At 61.7% G+C, this 16680-nt stretch overlaps 1 protein-coding gene across 1 annotated transcript in view; it reads right to left on the bottom strand.

Moving 5' to 3' along the window:
• Positions 1-1510: 1510 nt before the first annotated feature.
• The window catches only part of SEC14L5 (SEC14 like lipid binding 5), a 39713-nt gene continuing 24543 nt past the window's right edge, over positions 1511-16680 (bottom strand). The window contains exons 6-15 of the mRNA XM_062180163.1: positions 16089-16201; positions 11878-12067; positions 10412-10500; positions 10262-10332; positions 8958-9129; positions 7629-7763; positions 6031-6159; positions 5447-5674; positions 3981-4159; positions 1511-1776 (exon numbers count right to left, since the gene is read on the bottom strand). Coding sequence (XP_062036147.1) covers positions 1665-1776; positions 3981-4159; positions 5447-5674; positions 6031-6159; positions 7629-7763; positions 8958-9129; positions 10262-10332; positions 10412-10500; positions 11878-12067; positions 16089-16201 — 1418 coding nt within the window. The 3' untranslated portion in view covers positions 1511-1664. The remainder of the gene's footprint in view (positions 1777-3980; positions 4160-5446; positions 5675-6030; positions 6160-7628; positions 7764-8957; positions 9130-10261; positions 10333-10411; positions 10501-11877; positions 12068-16088; positions 16202-16680) is intronic.

Genomic DNA, 16680 nt, shown 5'->3' with positions numbered 1-16680 from the left:
GCCCTGCGCATGCTGATTCCGGACTTCTGGCCTCCAGGGTGTGAGAGGATAAACCACCGTGGTTTAAAACTCCGGCCGTGGGGGCTGTGGGAAGCCAGTCCCACCACCTGCACCCTGTGCATGGAACAGGCAGCCCCTGAGGGGGGTGACATCGCCCCCTGGAGAATGCTCTTCCGGCTTAGGAAGTTTCTGACCAAGCCCAGGGAGACCTCCAGGCCTTGGGACACTGACCACAGAAATGGACGAGGTCTGACAGGTTTAATGCCTCTGGCTGGGGCATGGGTCGGGCAGACAGGTGACCGCACAGGCTGTGTTGGAGAGTTGGGGTCTCCTGGAACAGTCCATCTCCCAGGGAGGCAGGGCGTTGCACAGAAGGCAGGCCAGGAAGAAAATAAACAACCGCACACGGCCCTCGTTTCAAGCTCCGGCCGGGGCAAATACTGCCCAGAAAGACGCTCTTTCACATGAGTGGATTTGCACAGGAAATGCAAGCACCCAGCTCAGTACCCGCTGCCACTGTGCTCTGGGTACTCGGAGCCCCGCATCCCGGGGGAAGGCGGGTTCCTGGGTGAGCCACACTACGTGACTGGAACCACCACCACGTTTATTGAGCACTTTTTGTGTACGCTGGGCACTCACCCCAGTGAGGTAGGCACTGCTGTCCCCATTTCATAGAAGAGGAAACTGAGGCATGGGTTGAGTTCCACGCTCGAGGCTCCACTGCTAGTGGACAGAAGGATGGGGCTTGAACGCTGATCTCACTGTGAAACGCAGGCTCCTACCACCACCAGTCACGTTGTTCTGGGTCGTCCTGGCCGGATGAACAGGTAGATGGGGAAAGAAGCCCGAGCCGGGGGCTGGGTATGCGAAGCCAAGTGTGAGGCAGCCCCTTGCAGGGGTCGCTTTTCACTCCAAGACTCCCACAGCAAAACGGCTACTGATGATGCCACACGGGGGGGTTCCAGGGACCTCCACGCGGGAAGAGAACCAGAGCGGATGCCATCATGGGTGTCAGCGGGTGCTGCTGCCCAGCTCCCCCGGCCGTGGAGGGAACGCTGATCGCACGCCGGCTCCTGGGTCCAGATGGCCAGGGAGTGGGCGTGTGGCTGTGCAGGGCCCATCAGAGCCTCCCTCAGATCTCGGCCTTAGAGTCCGGGAGCCCTGGTGACAGGCTTGGGGCTCCTGGCCCTGCCTCTCTCACCAGGTGCAAGAGAGAACAAGGCTGGACCCGCACCCAGGCCTCCCAACTCGGCATCTCCTCACCCGCTGGTCTTGCTCTGTCTTCCTTTCCCCTTGGCGACAGATTGGTGAGTGTGTGTGGGGGCGTGATCCTGCCAAGAGGCTATTCTGGGAGCTAGATTGGAACCGTTGGGAGAGAGAGGTTCCCATTGGCAGCCAGCAAGTCCTCTGAGAAGGAAGCTGACCTGGAGAAATAGAGTCAGGCCTGAGCCCAGACCCGGGGAGCCCTAAAGGTGGCCGATCGACACATCTTGGCCTTTCCCTGTGGGAAGCTCGCATTGCACAGGGGCCGGGAGCAGGGTCCTTGCCGCCCGTGCCGTACCCCTATGGCAGGCAGTGTCTTGGCCCAGGGCTCCAGCCCTGGTGGCAGGCTGGCTTCTCGTCCCGGAGACTTCTGGACTGGAGAGGTGAGCCGCAGCCCCCAGCTATCTGGAGACCAGGGAGCTGCTGTGGGACTGGCCGGAGGAGGAGGAGCAGGTGGCGGCACTGAGCTGGGAGAAGCCGCTGGTGCAGGATTCCAGGCTGGAAATGGAGCCCCTGGGCAGGAGGGCGTGGCACACATGAGATTCCGGGGGTGACCCGGCCGGGGGCCCACAGGCAGGGGGAAAGCTGTTGGTGCTGTGAGGCCCAGGGCTGGGTCCCCATAGCCAGTGGCAATGTACACCCCCTTCTCCTCACTCCCAGTTCCCCACACAGAGCCCGGCTAGGCACCACCCAATCAGGGCCTCCCTTCCCTAGCATGGCCCAGAAGTCCCAGTCTCATCCTCACTCCCCTCGCTCTCAGCAAGCAAACAGGGCCTCCTCCCAGCTCCTCCGACCCTGCCTCTGCAGGTGCCAAGCTCCCCTCCCAGCCCCCACTGCCTGGGTGATTCCTGCTGCAAACCTCAGAGCAGTGCCAGCCCCAGAACTTTGTGCCAGACTCTCTGTGTCAGCCCTGGCCACGGAGGCTGTGGAGCACCCACATGTGGCTGGTGTACATGAGCAACTGCACTGTCCTTGTGCGCTCATTCCGCTCACCGCTGCACATGGCCACAGGTGGCCAGCAGCTACCTCTGCTGGACAGCACAGTGTGTGGGCCTCGTCAGAGCCCAGAATCCCAGGCACGGCCCCCAGGGCTGCGGAGTCACAGAGTGCAGGTTAGCAAGATCCCTGGGTGAATGGTGCACACAGCCCAGTCACTTCCTAGAGACCCCCAGCCCCACACGAGGCCAGGCCCCTGTGCTCTGTGCCAGGCCTCCCGCACCTCTGGGCTGCGGGGCCTTGGTCCCAGGCTGGACCCTCATTGTGCCCATCACTGCTCATGATCACACACAGTGTATCACATGCCCTGCTGCTTGGCCCAGTGCCTGCCCACTGACAGGGACCAAAAAAATCATCCTTGAACTGGTTTTCTCAGGAGGCCGCTGCAGGACAGCATAGCAAGTCTCCCCGCTGAGCAGGCCAGACAGGCTGGCTCCCAGCACCCAGCCCACCCTTCTGGCCTCTGCCTGTCCTGCCTCAAAGCTGCCCTCCCTGCACAACAGCCCTCAGATGCCCCTGTCCATTCCTCAGAGGCCCCCCAGGCACTGAGCCACTACCCCACGTGGAGGACCAGGGCCAAATCATCCCTCCGGCAGAGCGGCTCCTAGGTGTGGCAAGCTGCAAGGCCCAGTACTGTCCACACCAGGCCACACGTGCCCCACAGTGCTTGGAGCTCCACCTGGGACTCGGGATCCAGATCCGGCACCCCCTGGAACCTCAATTCAATCCCACAGTGAAGAACTCGAGCACCGGGACCGGCACTGTGGCACAGCTGGTAAAGCCACTGCCTGTGACACTGGCATCCCATATTGGCACTGGTTGGCATCCCAGCTGCTCCACTTCCAATCCAGCTCCCTACTGATGGCCTGAGAAAAGCACTGGAAGGTGGCCCAAGTGCTTGGGCCACTGCCACCCACATGGGAGACCAAGATGAAGCTCCTGGCTACTGGCTTTGCCCTTGGCCCAGCCCCAGCTGTTGCAGCCATCTGGGGAGTGAACCAGCAAATGGAAGACCTCTGTCCCTCTCTCTGTGTAACTCTTTCAAATAAAAGCAAACTTAAAAAAAAAAAAGGAACATAAGCACTGTTTTCAGATGAAAACAGGGACTTGTCACAAAGCAGGATGCAAAATCCCATTCATCTCTAAATGATGAAACTCTGCCTCCAGAGCCCCTGCTTCACTTCTGTTATTGAGCTCCTACTGTATACCCAGGTGGCAGTGGGCAGCCCCCAACCAATGCACCCTCACCACAACGCTACAAGGCAGGGGTTCCAGTGGCTCCTGTTTAACAGACGGGACATCCCAGGCTCAAAGAGGTGAAACTTGCCCAAGGTCACACAGCAGCAGGTAAGCCTTGCATGTCACCCACCACACTTTGCTCTCTTTGACAGCAATGGCTATTCTAGAATATTCCCTGTGGATCCAAACCAGGGACTCCCATCTCCCCCCATCAGGCCAGGTGTTGGGCTACTGCTGCAGTTGGGGGTGGAGACATGGGGGCCACCCACTTTCTCCCCAAGGGCTCATCTGAATCACTGGAAGGTTCTAGCAGTGTCCGTGTCAGACCCCACCCCCAGAGAAGCCAACACAGCAGGCAGGGCCACAGCCCAGGAGCCCATGTGATCCTCCAGTGGTCACCGTTCCCAGCACCCATGCCAGGAGGCAGCGAGGCCCAGAGGTGGTGGTGGCCACTCCCTGAGGGGAGCCCTGGGCCTCCCTACCTGAAGTCCTCGGACGCGAGCACCTCGTAGTAGTAGAGGAGCTTGCACCTGGGGCCAGGGCTATGCAGGGCGGTCAGGGCAGCATCCACTCCCGGGAGGTTGCAGGCTGTGCCACAGGGGGCGTTGTGCACTTGCCACTGGAGCAGGTAGACCCCCGGCCACCGTGTCACGTGAGAGCCCTGGAACACAGCACCTGTGTACTGAGACCTCCTGGGGTCAGGCTGAGGGGACTGAGCCTCCGTGGGCTTCCTGTCGCCAGGCCTGGACCTTCTACAACTCCCAGCAAACCATCCTCTAGGGCCTCAAAGCCATCAGTGCTGCTACCTCTATGTCCCTGGGACCATGGCCTCCTAACACCTGGATCCTGTGGGGCTTTTGTTCTGCAGTATGGGGCCTGCAAACAGGACATAGGAGGATGGCAGGACTCACAGGGTGTCAGGGAGGGTATGGAGGAGAGGGAGGGCAAGGAAGTGTTGGCTCTTATAAGAGCAACCCTGAGGAGGGACTGAGGTGTCCCATGGGGAGCAGGGCTGCTATGTGGCATGCAAGACAGCCTTGGATGGTCTCCCGTGGAACCTTCAGGGAGATCTGTAGGGCTGGCCAGGGCTCTGGGGCCAGGGGGTGATTTCCACCTGCAGCACTGGCCTTGTGGAGAGTAAGGGAGCCAGCAGGGGCAGGGCTGTTCCTATCACAGTTCCACACCCCAGTTCTGTCCCCAGCCCTGCAGCTGCTCTGCTGGCTCAGCTCTGAGACCAGTGTGTGTAGCGGAAATCACTAGATGAGGAGGAAGCTGGCTCCTAGGTCCATGCTCACAGCTTTGAAGCCAGCTCACCTGGAGTGGGCCTGGCAACTGACAAGTGTGCCAGGAGACTCGGGGCCACTCATCTGTCCACAGACCTCAGGACCTCAGTACCTCCCCTTCTACTTAAACTTCCTGCCATGCCCCCACTGTCGGACAGAACCCCGCCTGCAGAGAACTGACTGCAAAACTCCCAGAGCGAGTGTCCCTCAGGGTGCTGTCCATCTGGAACTTCAGGGGTGACCTTACTTGCAGAGTCTTTGCAGCTAAGGCTTCGGGCAGTCCCCAATACAGGACAGTGCCCATATCAGAGGGAGGGGAGGGACACCCACAGAAGGGCACAGAGGCAGCCGTGTGAGGACAGGGCAGAGCTAGAGCCCTTTGACTACCAGCCACGGAGCCCTAGGGATCTCCAGGAGGTGCCAACAAGGAGACAGGCGAGGAATGGGTTCTTCCTCGGAGCTTTCCGAGGGAGCGGGGCGCCTTCATTGCAGGTTTGGGGCCCCTGAGCTGAGAGACAAACCCTGCTGTTGGAAGCCACCTGGGGTGGGGATTTGTTCTGCAGAGGCCTTGAAGCCAGGACCATGTCCAGCTTCTCCTCTGCTGTGTCCCAGAGGCCCGGCACAGAACGAGGGGATGTGTGCATCAGTGCCTCAGGGAATCCCACCTGGATGCTCTCTCCCTCCCGGCAGAGGAGGGGCGCCTGCACACGGCTGTAATCTGTGCCCAGGACCCAGCTCCTGTTGATCAATGGCCCGCCGGCCCTGGTCCCAGGCTCCCAGGGGGCTGGTGTGGGCATCTGCTTGGCGTGGTACAAACTGAACACCAAGTCCCCTCGCAGGACGTCGAAGTCCCAGGTAATGACCGACTCCCCTTCTGGAATCTCCACCGCCACCTGCCAAGGGAGACTGAGCTGAAAGGAGGAGCTGGGAGTGTGCAGACGGCACAGCAGGGCTGTAGCTGCCCACGGAAACACGCTCCTTCCACACCGGGGGTGGGGCTCCTAGGGCTCCCAGCAGCCCCCTGAGAACTGCTCAAGGCATTGGACCCACCTCCCTGTGAACCTCCTGCAGGGGGGTGGCTGGTGGGCATGCCCAGCCTGCTTCTTGGTCCAGAGCCTTCCCCACACCTGTGCCACCTGCTGCCCTCCTCCCAGGCTTCCCTGGTAGCAAGTTGCTGGCACCACAACCCTGCCTCGGGCTGACCTAAGCTGGCTCTCAGCCCCCAAGGACCCTCAGGCCGGGCCTGCACCTCGTGAGGGGCCCCGCGGAGCACACTGGCTGAATGGTAGGTCTCACTCCACTGCCGCAGCTGCTCCGTGTGCTCCTGCTCCGTCAGGTAGAGGGACTTGGGGACCAGGCCTCCTTCAGGGACATTGCACTGGGGGTGAAAGATGGAGAGTGGCCAGTCAGCACCCACACAGGGTGCTCTGAAAGCCCAGCCCCCCGTACTGAGCTGGGCGGCCGCCTCAGGCAACAGCCCAACTGAACCTCCCACGTCCCCAATGAACCCCCACGTCCCCAGTGAACCCCCACTTTCCCAATGAATCCCACACTGCCCTGATGAACCCCCACTGCCCCAATAAATCCCCATAGCCTGAATGAACCTCCACTTCCCCAATGAACCCCCACCTCCCCAATGAACCCCACACTGCCCTGATGAACCCCCACTGCCCCAGTAAACCCCACTGTCCCAAATGAACTCCTAATGCCCGCAATGAACCCCCACTGCCCCAATGAACCCCCATAGCTTGAATGAATCCCCACTGCCCCAATGAACCCCCACTGCCCCAATGAACCCCCACTGCCCAATGAACCCCCACTTCCCCAATGAACCCCCATAGCCCCAATGAACCCCCCACTGCCCCAATGAACCCCACACGGCCCTGATGAACCCCCACTTCCCCAATGAACCCCCATAGCCCCAATGAACCCCCCACTGCCCCAATGAACCCCACACGGCCCTGATGAACCCCCACTTCCCCAATGAACCCCACTGCCCACTGAAGCCCCTGCTGCCGTGAGGCCTACTCTTCCCACTTCACAGAGCAGGGAAACAGGCTGAGAAGCCAGGCCTTGCCCAGCACCACACAGCAGGAAGTGGCTTAGATGGCATACACCACTGTCTGTCGGGCTCATGTTCCTCACAACAGCACTGGGCTGACACCTAGGACTGGGCTCCTTCCACACCACAGTTGCTGACCCAACCTCAGAGTCCCCAAATCAAAGGACTCGGAGGACCCTCGGCCATCACCAAAAATTAACCCCCCCACTTTTATGGCCAAAGGCAACTAGAACTGACCACTCGAGCCCTGGCTCAGTCCCTCGCAAATCTGCGGCCATTCTCTAAAAATCAATCACTCTCCTGAATGGGGCAGCAGCAAGCCTGGCACCCACAAAAGGCTTCTTCTACCCTGAAACCAAGCCAGCCCCCCAGGGTGCTTCTGTTCCACCACAGGTGCTCTCGAGATAGTGGCCACGTGGGAGAGGAATGTAGCGCCTCAGGCCGGCCCTGCCTGCCATGTCCACTTTGGGGGAGGCGGTCACAGGGGTCTGAACACTGCCTTACCCTGGAGCCATGGCCTGATTGTCCCAGGCCGGGTGGCTGTGGGACTCAGTCCTGTGGGGCCAGAGAGTCCACAGAGTCCACAGGGTGAGTAGGTGAACCCCAACCACACTTAGATGGGAATTCAGGACTGGGAAGCCTTGGATTGCCCTGATCTTTGGGGTTCTGAAAACTTCTGTCTATGTTGGGAAGATCCACGGTCAGGGCCCACTGCAGATAGGTGCCACCAGGCTCTGGGGCGGTCTCCTCAGGGGTGAGCACGCAGGTGACACCCAGACCCTCACCAGGCTCTCCCCCCCGAGGAAGTCGGGGATCACGTCTCTGTCCAGGTAGTCGACCAGGCCGCCGGGTCCCTGGTAGTCGCGGCCACTGTAGATGAGGAACTTGCGCCTGGTGTTCTCGTTGATGAAGGGGCTGATCTGGAAAGGAAGGTGGGTGCCGGGGGACATGTCTCCCATCAGACCAACTGCATAGTGGAGCGTGAGGCACCAGTCTGCACTCTGTCTCTGCATTTACATATTCTGGACACTTCCTGAAAGAAGCCATGTCCTACGGGTTGACCCACATTGTAGCGAGTGTCAGGGCTTCACTCCTTTTTTTCAGGCCAAATAATATTCCACTGTGTGTGCTGCTGTGACAAAGGGGTGCTCCAAAAAGTTTATGGGAAATGGAATTAAAAGACAGTTTATTTTGGTGCAAAAAATTCTGCAATCCATGCATAATTTTTTCATGATATGCATTTTCCATGAATTTTTGAAGACCTTTTTTTGTATATATTGTATATGTACACATACATGGATGGATGGATGGATGGATGGATGGCTATATACATATATATATGTATAAATACACAGACACAAAGAGATAGAAGAACAGATATATAGATACATCCATAGATGGATAGACAATCACGTAGAATAATAAACAGACACACAGATAGATAGATAGATAGACTGAAAGACAAATAAATGATAGATGTAACACTCTGTTTACCCCAGAGGGGATGTATTTTAGCACTGGGCTTTAAGCTGTGTGTCACCCCCATCTCCCAAGGAAGCCCCAGGACCAGCACTGGAGCTCACAAAGGAAATAGTTGTGAGTGTCTAAGGGGAGAAATGACCGAGGTACTCAGCACAGCAGGGACCAGCCAATGCAGCAAAGACACTGAGACCTGGGGGTGGCACCTGTGAGGCCCCCTGCTCAATCCTGAGTGTGGCTCTTACGGCAAAGGACCAGGACAAGAGCTACACAAAGTGCAGCTCTGCCACCCAGTGCCACCCAGAGGGAGGAAAGCTACAGGCAAATCCGCAGAGACAGAGGCAGCTTGGGGGAAAGGGGAGAGGAGGCTGCTAATGCTATGGGTGTCTTCTGGGGGTGATGAGAACATTCTGGAAGCAGACAGCCATGTAGCACTGTGAGCAGCCTGAACGCTGTTGCGTTCTGTGCAGCACGAGGGCCAACCTCAGGCCACCTGAGTTTCACCTCAGCAAAGCTGCTGCTTGAAGGAAACAGAATGGGGCCTTGGGGTGGGGCAGGGCAGGGCAGTTTGCAGAGGGACCACCCCCGCCCTGTCCATCTTGGCCTCCCCGGGAGGGGCCGAATCTTGCTCTCACCAGCGTCCAGAGCACAGGGAAGACGCGGGGCGCGCGCACGATGAGCAGCCGGCCCAGGGTCTCAGGGTAGTTGGCCTCCACCACCTCAATCATGCGCAGCAGCGCCTTCACGCCCGGCCGCCACAGGTGCCGCATGTTGAGCCCATCCAGATCCAGCAGGCAGGTCCAGGAGCTGTGGCAGACATGGCCCTGGCTCCACCTGGCTCTGCCACCTCCAGGGCCCAGGCACTGTGCCCAGGAACAGAGATACACGGGGAGAATCTGGGAGGCAGGGCTGCAGGCAGAGCCACCAGACACAGGACTCTCTTCTGTCTAAGACCACCTGCTAAGCCCGGAAATTCAAGTCTCACTTCCACCCCTGGGAGCTGTGTGCACGAGCCAGCGGCCATGGTAGTGACACTCTCACCTCCCTCAAGCCTGGGCACTGGGATTAACTGAGGTGGTCGACATCATACTCTGCTGGGACAGGCACACAACACACACCCAGGCATTGCCATGACTTGCCGAAGAGATGCCAATGACTCCATAGAGTCCAGGTGCCAACAGCTCTCACTCCCACAGTAAGGCAGCAAGGGTCTCAAATCCACACTTGCTGCGTGGCCTTGGCCAAGTTGTTAACCTCTCTGTGCCTCTGTTCCATGAGGACGAATTCCTTGGAAAAACAGCTGTCTTGCTGCATGGCTGCACCCTAGGGGGCCTCTCGCTCTGGGACATGTCCCCCTACCCTACATGGACCCCAGCTAGGAGACCTTTCATGACCCCCCCCCCCCCAATTTGGGACACCTAGGGTGAATTCCATTGCATGCTGATTGGCAAAGGAACTGAATTTCCACAAAGATCAGGAGCTTTGGGGACAGCCACACAGTGAGTGCTACAAATGGGTCCTTACTGCTTAACAGTTGTTGTCTTGAATAATCCATTTTAAAAATAAACCCAGTCTACAGAGGAGGGAAGCTGCAGCTCGGAGAGGCTCCCTGCCTTTGGGAGTGACACCAGCTTAAGTCCTGGTTGTGAAAACAACTCGCAAATAGCAACCGGAGGTGGCAGAGAGGGATGGGGTGTTGGGCTGTGCTGGCAAACTGAGTCAGGTAGGACTTGGGCCGAGAGCTGGGCCCAAAAGCCCCGTCCAGGAGGCCGGGCAGCAGGAGAAAGGGCAGGGCAGGACAGGGCCTGATTCAAGTCCAGCTCGGCCACTGAGCAGCTGGGATGAGGACCTCAGTGAGGTCTCTCACCAGAGCCCTGGCAGAGTGGGCGAGGCCCCACCGTGAGTGCCCTCGGCAGCGTGCCCCCAGCCAGGCCCTTGCCTGATGGGCCGGCCGAGCTGTCTGCTGTTCCTTTCACATCGCTTCTGAGCTTCCTCGTTGATGGAAAGAACCTGGAAGGCAGGGACAGCGCTGCAGGCGTCTGCTGCCCGCTCCGGCCTCCCGCGTGGGCCAACCAGGCGCCTGACTCACGTGCTGCAGCAACGCCTCCTCCCCCACTGCCTTCATCAAGCCCTTGGTGTCCATCTGGCCCAGGCGCAGGATGTAGAGCGGGCGGCCATCTTCGGGGCAGGGCCGAGAAGAGAGAGGGGACGTTATTGTGGGGACAAAGCTGCAGTCAAGACCTTCACCTTCTCAGAGGCGAGACGCCAGGCTGGACACACCCAGTCCCAGCCCCTGTTCACCCGCAGACACCCTGCTGCCTCCAGGAGGGGCTGCCGCCACTCAGCGTGACAGGCGGGGCAACGAATAAGCAGCCCCACCATAGGAGGCCTGCGGTGGGGGGGGGGCTGTGGGGGCTGTGGGGCTGTGGGGGCTGTGGGGGCTGTGGGAACTCTGTACCATCAACGCAAAACTGTGCTAAAATAAACAGCTCAGCTAAAATTTTTAAAGGGGCCAGCTTGTGTGCAGTGGGTGAAGCCACTACTCTCAACGCCAGCATCCCACACTGGAGTGCTCGTACGAGTTCTGGCTGCTTCACTTCCGACCCAGCTCCCTGCTAAGGCATCTGAGAAAGCAGCGGAAGATGGCCCAAGTCCTTGGGTCCCTGTCACCCATGTGGGAGACCCGGATGGCGTTCCAGGCGCCTGGCTTCCACTGGCCCATCCCTGGCCATTGCAGGGATGAGGAGAACGAGCAGCAGATGGGAGATCTGTCTTCCCTTTGTGTCTGTACCTCTCAAATAAATAGGTTTTTAAAATTCTTTAAATTTAAAATGCAGTCCTACTTGGAGCCTTTGCTTGTGTAATTATTAAGAATCTCAAGGGGATGGTGGTGTGGCACAGCAGGTAAAACCGCCGCCTTCAGTGCCGGCATCCCATATGGGCGCCGGTTAGAGTCCCGGCTGCTCCACTTCCGATCCAGCTCTCTGCTATGGCCTGGGAAAGAAGTGGAAGATGGCCCAAGTCCTTGGGCCCCTGCACCCGCCTGGGAGACCGGGAAGAAGCTCCTGGCTCCTGGCTTCGGATCAGTGCAGCTCCAGCCATTGCAGCCATCTGGGGAGTGAACCAGCCAATGGAAGACCTCCCTCCCTCTCTCTTCCACTCTCTAACTCTGTCTTCAAATAAATAAATAAATCTTAAAAAAAAGAATCTCGAGGTGAAACCATACTAGACTTAAGGAGGGCCCTGAACCCAATAACCTGGGTACTTAGAAGCGCACACAGGGACAGGCAGAGGAGGCTGTGTGATGACAGAAGTCGGGATGGAGCTGAGGCCACAGCCAGGGGACAGTCAACCCAGTGACCCAGAGGAGGCGGGCCTGCCCAGGGGACACACCCCCTTTTTTATGGCGACCCCCCCCCATCTGCTCGGGCTCCACCTTCCCCATAGCCTTGCTGTCCATCAAATGCACCCCCAGGAGCCCGCGAGAGCCACAGATCAAGGGTTGGCATGAAGCGTGTGGCTTAAAGTGCTCCGCACTCAGATGGGGACACGCACCGACGTCCTGGTAGTGCCAGCCCCCCGCGTAAAACTCCTCCAGGAGGGCAGGGGGCCGCCAGGTCTCAAGGAGCACATCCACCTGGTGCTGCTTCCGCCAGCTCAGGGACTGGCACAGCATCTCCCGGGCCTTGTCCAGGTGGAAGTCACGGGCCCGCAGGAACCGGAGCAGGTGCTCATCCTTGGGGATCTGAGAGGCAAGGGGGGCACAGCAGCAGCCCTTGGGAATGAGGCCCCCCAGCCATCAAACGCACCCCCATGGGCAGCCCCCACCTCAGGGGTGGCCATCACCTCAGGGGCCAACGTCAACTCACAGAGCAGCCCCCACCTCAGGGAGCGCCCTCACCTCAGGGGCAGCCCCATCCCACCCGGTGACCCTCACCTCACAGGGCAACCCTCACCTTAGGAGGCCCCCTCACTCAGGAGGCCCCCTCACCTCAGGGGGCCTCGCCTCAGGGACCAATGTCACTTCAGGGGGCAGCCCCCACCTCAGGGAGCACCCTCACCTCAGGGAGCAGCCCCCACCTCAGGGGGTGGCCCTCACCTCAGGGACCAATGTCACTTCAGGGGCCCTCACCTCAGAGGGCGGCCGTCAACTCTCTGGGTGGGCGACCCTCACCTTGGGGGGGGCCCTCACCTCAGGGGGCAGCCCCCACCTCAGGGATGTCCCTCACCTCAGGGGCCCCTCACCCTCTCCTCAGGGTGCCCCCACCTCAGGGGCCCCTCACCCTCTCCTCAGGGACCCCCACCCTCTCCTCAGGGGCCCCTCACCCTCTCCTCAGGGAGCCCCCACCTCAGGGGCCCCTCACCCTCTCCTCAGGGCGCCCTCTCCTCAGGGGCCCCTCACCCTCTCCTCAGGGCGCCCTCTCCTCAGGGGCCCCCCACCCTCTCCTCAGGGCGCCCTCTCCTCAGGGACCCCCACCCTCTCCTCAGGGAGCCCCCACCTCAGGGGCCCCTCACCCTCTCCTCAGGGAGCCCCCACCTCAGGGGTCCCCCACCCTCTCCTCAGGGCGCCCCCACCTCAGGGGCCCCTCACCCTCTCCTCAGGGCGCCCTCTCCTCAGGGGCCCCTCACCCTCTCCTCAGGGCGCCCTCTCCTCAGGGGTCCCTCACCTCAGGGAGCCCCCACCTCAGGGGCCCCTCACCCTCTCCTCAGGGAGCCCCCACCTCAGGGGCCCCTCACCCTCTCCTCAGGGAGCCCCCACCTCAGGGGTCCCCCACCCTCTCCTCAGGGCGCCCCCACCTCAGGGGCCCCTCACCCTCTCCTCAGGGCGCCCTCTCCTCAGGGGCCCCTCACCCTCTCCTCAGGGCGCCCTCTCCTCAGGGGTCCCTCACCTCAGGGAGCCCCCACCTCAGGGGCCCCTCACCCTCTCCTCAGGGAGCCCCCACCTCAGGGGCCCCTCACCCTCTCCTCAGGGCGCCCTCTCCTCAGGGGCCCCTCACCCTCTCCTCAGGGCGCCCTCTCCTCAGGGACCCCCACCCTCTCCTCAGGGAGCCCCCACCTCAGGGGCCCCTCACCCTCTCCTCAGGGAGCCCCCACCTCAGGGGCCCCTCACCCTCTCCTCAGGGCGCCCTCTCCTCAGGGACCCCCACCCTCTCCTCAGGGAGCCCCCACCTCAGGGGCCCCTCACCCTCTCCTCAGGGAGCCCCCACCTCAGGGGCCCCTCACCCTCTCCTCAGGGCGCCCTCTCCTCAGGGGCCCCTCACCCTCTCCTCAGGGCGCCCTCTCCTCAGGGACCCCCACCCTCTCCTCAGGGAGCCCCCACCTCAGGGGCCCCTCACCCTCTCCTCAGGGAGCCCCCACCTCAGGGGCCCCTCACCCTCTCCTCAGGGAGCCCCCACCTCAGGGGCCCCTCACCCTCTCCTCAGGGCGCCCTCTCCTCAGGGGTCCCTCACCTCAGGGAGCCCCCACCTCAGGGGTCCCTCACCCTCTCCTCAGGGCGCCCTCACCCTCTCCTCAGGGAGCCCTTTCCTCAGGGGTCCCTCACCTCAGGGGCCCCTCACCCTCTCCTCAGGGAGCCCCCACCTCAGGGGCCCCTCACCCTCTCCTCAGGGCGCCCTCTCCTCAGGGGTCCCTCACCTCAGGGAGCCCTCACCCTCTCCTCAGGGAGCCCCCACCTCAGGGGTCCCTCACCCTCTCCTCAGGGAGCCCCCACCTCAGGGGCCCCTCACCCTCTCCTCAGGGCGCCCTCTCCTCAGGGGTCCCTCACCTCAGGGAGCCCCCACCTCAGGGGTCCCTCACCCTCTCCTCAGGGAGCCCCCACCTCAGGGGCCCCTCACCCTCTCCTCAGGGAGCCCACACCTCAGGGGTCCCTCACCCTCTCCTCAGGGCGCCCTCACCCTCTCCTCAGGGAGCCCTTTCCTCAGGGGTCCCTCACCTCAGGGGCCCCTCACCCTCTCCTCAGGGAGCCCCCACCTCAGGGGCCCCTCACCCTCTCCTCAGGGCGCCCTCTCCTCAGGGGTCCCTCACCTCAGGGAGCCCTCACCCTCTCCTCAGGGAGCCCCCACCTCAGGGGTCCCTCACCCTCTCCTCAGGGGTCCCTCACCCTCTCCTCAGGGGTCCCTCACCCTCTCCTCAGGGAGCCCTTTCCTCAGGGGTCCCTCACCTCAGGGGCCCCTCACCCTCTCCTCAGGGAGCCCCCACCTCAGGGGCCCCTCACCCTCTCCTCAGGGGCCCCTCACCTTCACCTCAGGGAGCCCCCACCCTCTCCTCAGGGCGCCCTCACCTGAGGGGCCCCTCACCCTCTCCTCAGGGGCGGCCCCCACAGGGCGGCTCTCATCGGGCGGGTGCAGCACACGTGGACCACCCACGCGGGCTCCCTGGGGACAGAGGCTTCCCAGAGGCCCGGAAGAGCCGCCCCGGCGGTGCCCGCCCCCGGCAGCCCCGAGCTGTGCGCGGACGGGTGGGTACAGGCGAGAACGCCGGAGCAGCGAGGGCGCAGGCGGAGGCGCTCAGGCCGGGCAAGCAGCCCTCCGGCAGAGCCGAGCACCAAGTCCGCGCTCGGACCCACACGCGCCTCGTGCGTCCGGTCACGGGGCGTCCAGAGGCACACGTGTGCGCAGTCGCACACGACTCTACCCGGGGCTTCAGACCTCGGGAGAGGTGCTCAGGTGTGTGGCGGGAGCGGAGTGTGGGCGTGGCCTCTGCACACGGCCCTGTGAGAGCGGCGTGCGGGCGTGGCGGGAGCGGAGTGTGGGCGTGGCCTCTGCACACGGCCCTGAGAGAGGTGTGCGGGCGTGGCGGGAGAGGAGTGTGGGCGTGGGTTTTGCACTCTGCTCCATCAAGAGAGGAGTGTGGGTGGGCTTCTGCACTCGGCACTGTCAGGAGAGGAGTGTGGGCGTAGCCTCTGCACATGGCACCATCAGGAGAGGTTTGTGGGCATGGCTTTTGCATTCTGCCCCATCAAGAGAGGAGCTTGGGTGGGGCTTTTGCACTCGGCACTATCAGGAGCCTGCGGGGCTTCTGCACTTGGCACCACCAGGAGAGGAGTGTGGGTGGGCTTCTGCACTCGGCACTGTCAGGAGAGGCGTATGGGCGTAGCCTCTGCACACGGCACTATCATGATGCGGGGGGGGGGGGGGGGGATGCAGGCGTGGCTTCTGCACTCTGCCCATCAGGAGGTGGGGGGCGCTCTGGTCACATGGTACTATCAGGAGAGGCACGCAGGTGGGGCTTCGTGCACATGGCACTATTGTTAAAGAAGTGGCTTCCTACACGCGACACTACCCAGAACGGTGCAGTGGCTTGGCTTCTGCACATGGCACTATCAGAACGTGGGCATGACTTCATGCACACGGCACTGTCAGGAAAGGAGCGTAGGCGTGGCTTCTATACACAGCACTATCATTAAAGTAGCAAGCACAGTGGGCGTAACTGTGCACACGGCACTACCCGACAGTGGCTCCCAATGCAATCGGTGATGCCAGGGGCCAACCTGCCCTGGGGAGGGCTGGGCTGGCCGCAGGTGGCTAGAGGCTGGGGACACCATTAGACCGTCCACGCCGTGCAGGACAGTCCCTGACACAGAACCCTCCGGCCCTACCGTCAGCAGTACCAGGGCCACAACACCCTGCTGTCCACACTCCTCTTGTCAGGCACGCTGGACACGAGACAGAACCTTCCAGCGAGCACACAGACCCTTCCGGAAGTGCTCCATACTTAAACACAGCCGCATCACCCCGCCCTCCCCGAGTGAGGCGGCCCGAACGCACCTTGCCGGTGTGGGTCTCCTGCAGCCAGAGCCGCAGCCGGAGCAGGCAGCTCTCCTGCGCGGGGGTGAGGCAGCCCAGGCGCCTCTCCAGGTGGTCGGCGTCCAGCTCATGCCCTTGGGGGAGAAGGGGGGTCAGGACCACGGCCACATAGCCTGACTGCCGTGCGGTGCACGCTTCCTGGAGCCCTGGCCTGGCTCCAGCCTGCTCGGCTCTGAGCCTGGCTGAGGCCCTTCTCTGGACAACAGCCACGCGGACCCCAGTCGATCCATTTTTTTGAACCCTTTTCCAGGCTGGCTGTAAAAACGCACACCAGGGGAAACCCGGATCTCACGAGGGGCTGTGACTTCTCTTGGCTCCCTGTATGGGCGCTGAAGATCATGAACAGTTCATGCTGGCCACACACCTGGTCTTGGAGGCTGGCCCCAAGTCTGGTCTCGGGGGGCTGTCCCAGCGCCCATGTTCCCCACATGCCTGGTCACAGGGGGCTGTCCCAGCGCCCATGTTCCCCACATGCCTGGTCACGGGCTGTCCCAACACCCATGTTCCCCACACGCCTGGTCACAGGGGGCTGTCCCAGTGCCCATGCTGACCA

Source organism: Lepus europaeus, chromosome 21 (genome assembly GCF_033115175.1).
Source record: "Lepus europaeus isolate LE1 chromosome 21, mLepTim1.pri, whole genome shotgun sequence".
Lineage (NCBI taxonomy): Eukaryota > Metazoa > Chordata > Mammalia > Lagomorpha > Leporidae > Lepus > Lepus europaeus.
This window is presented reverse-complemented; position numbering and strand designations above follow the sequence as displayed.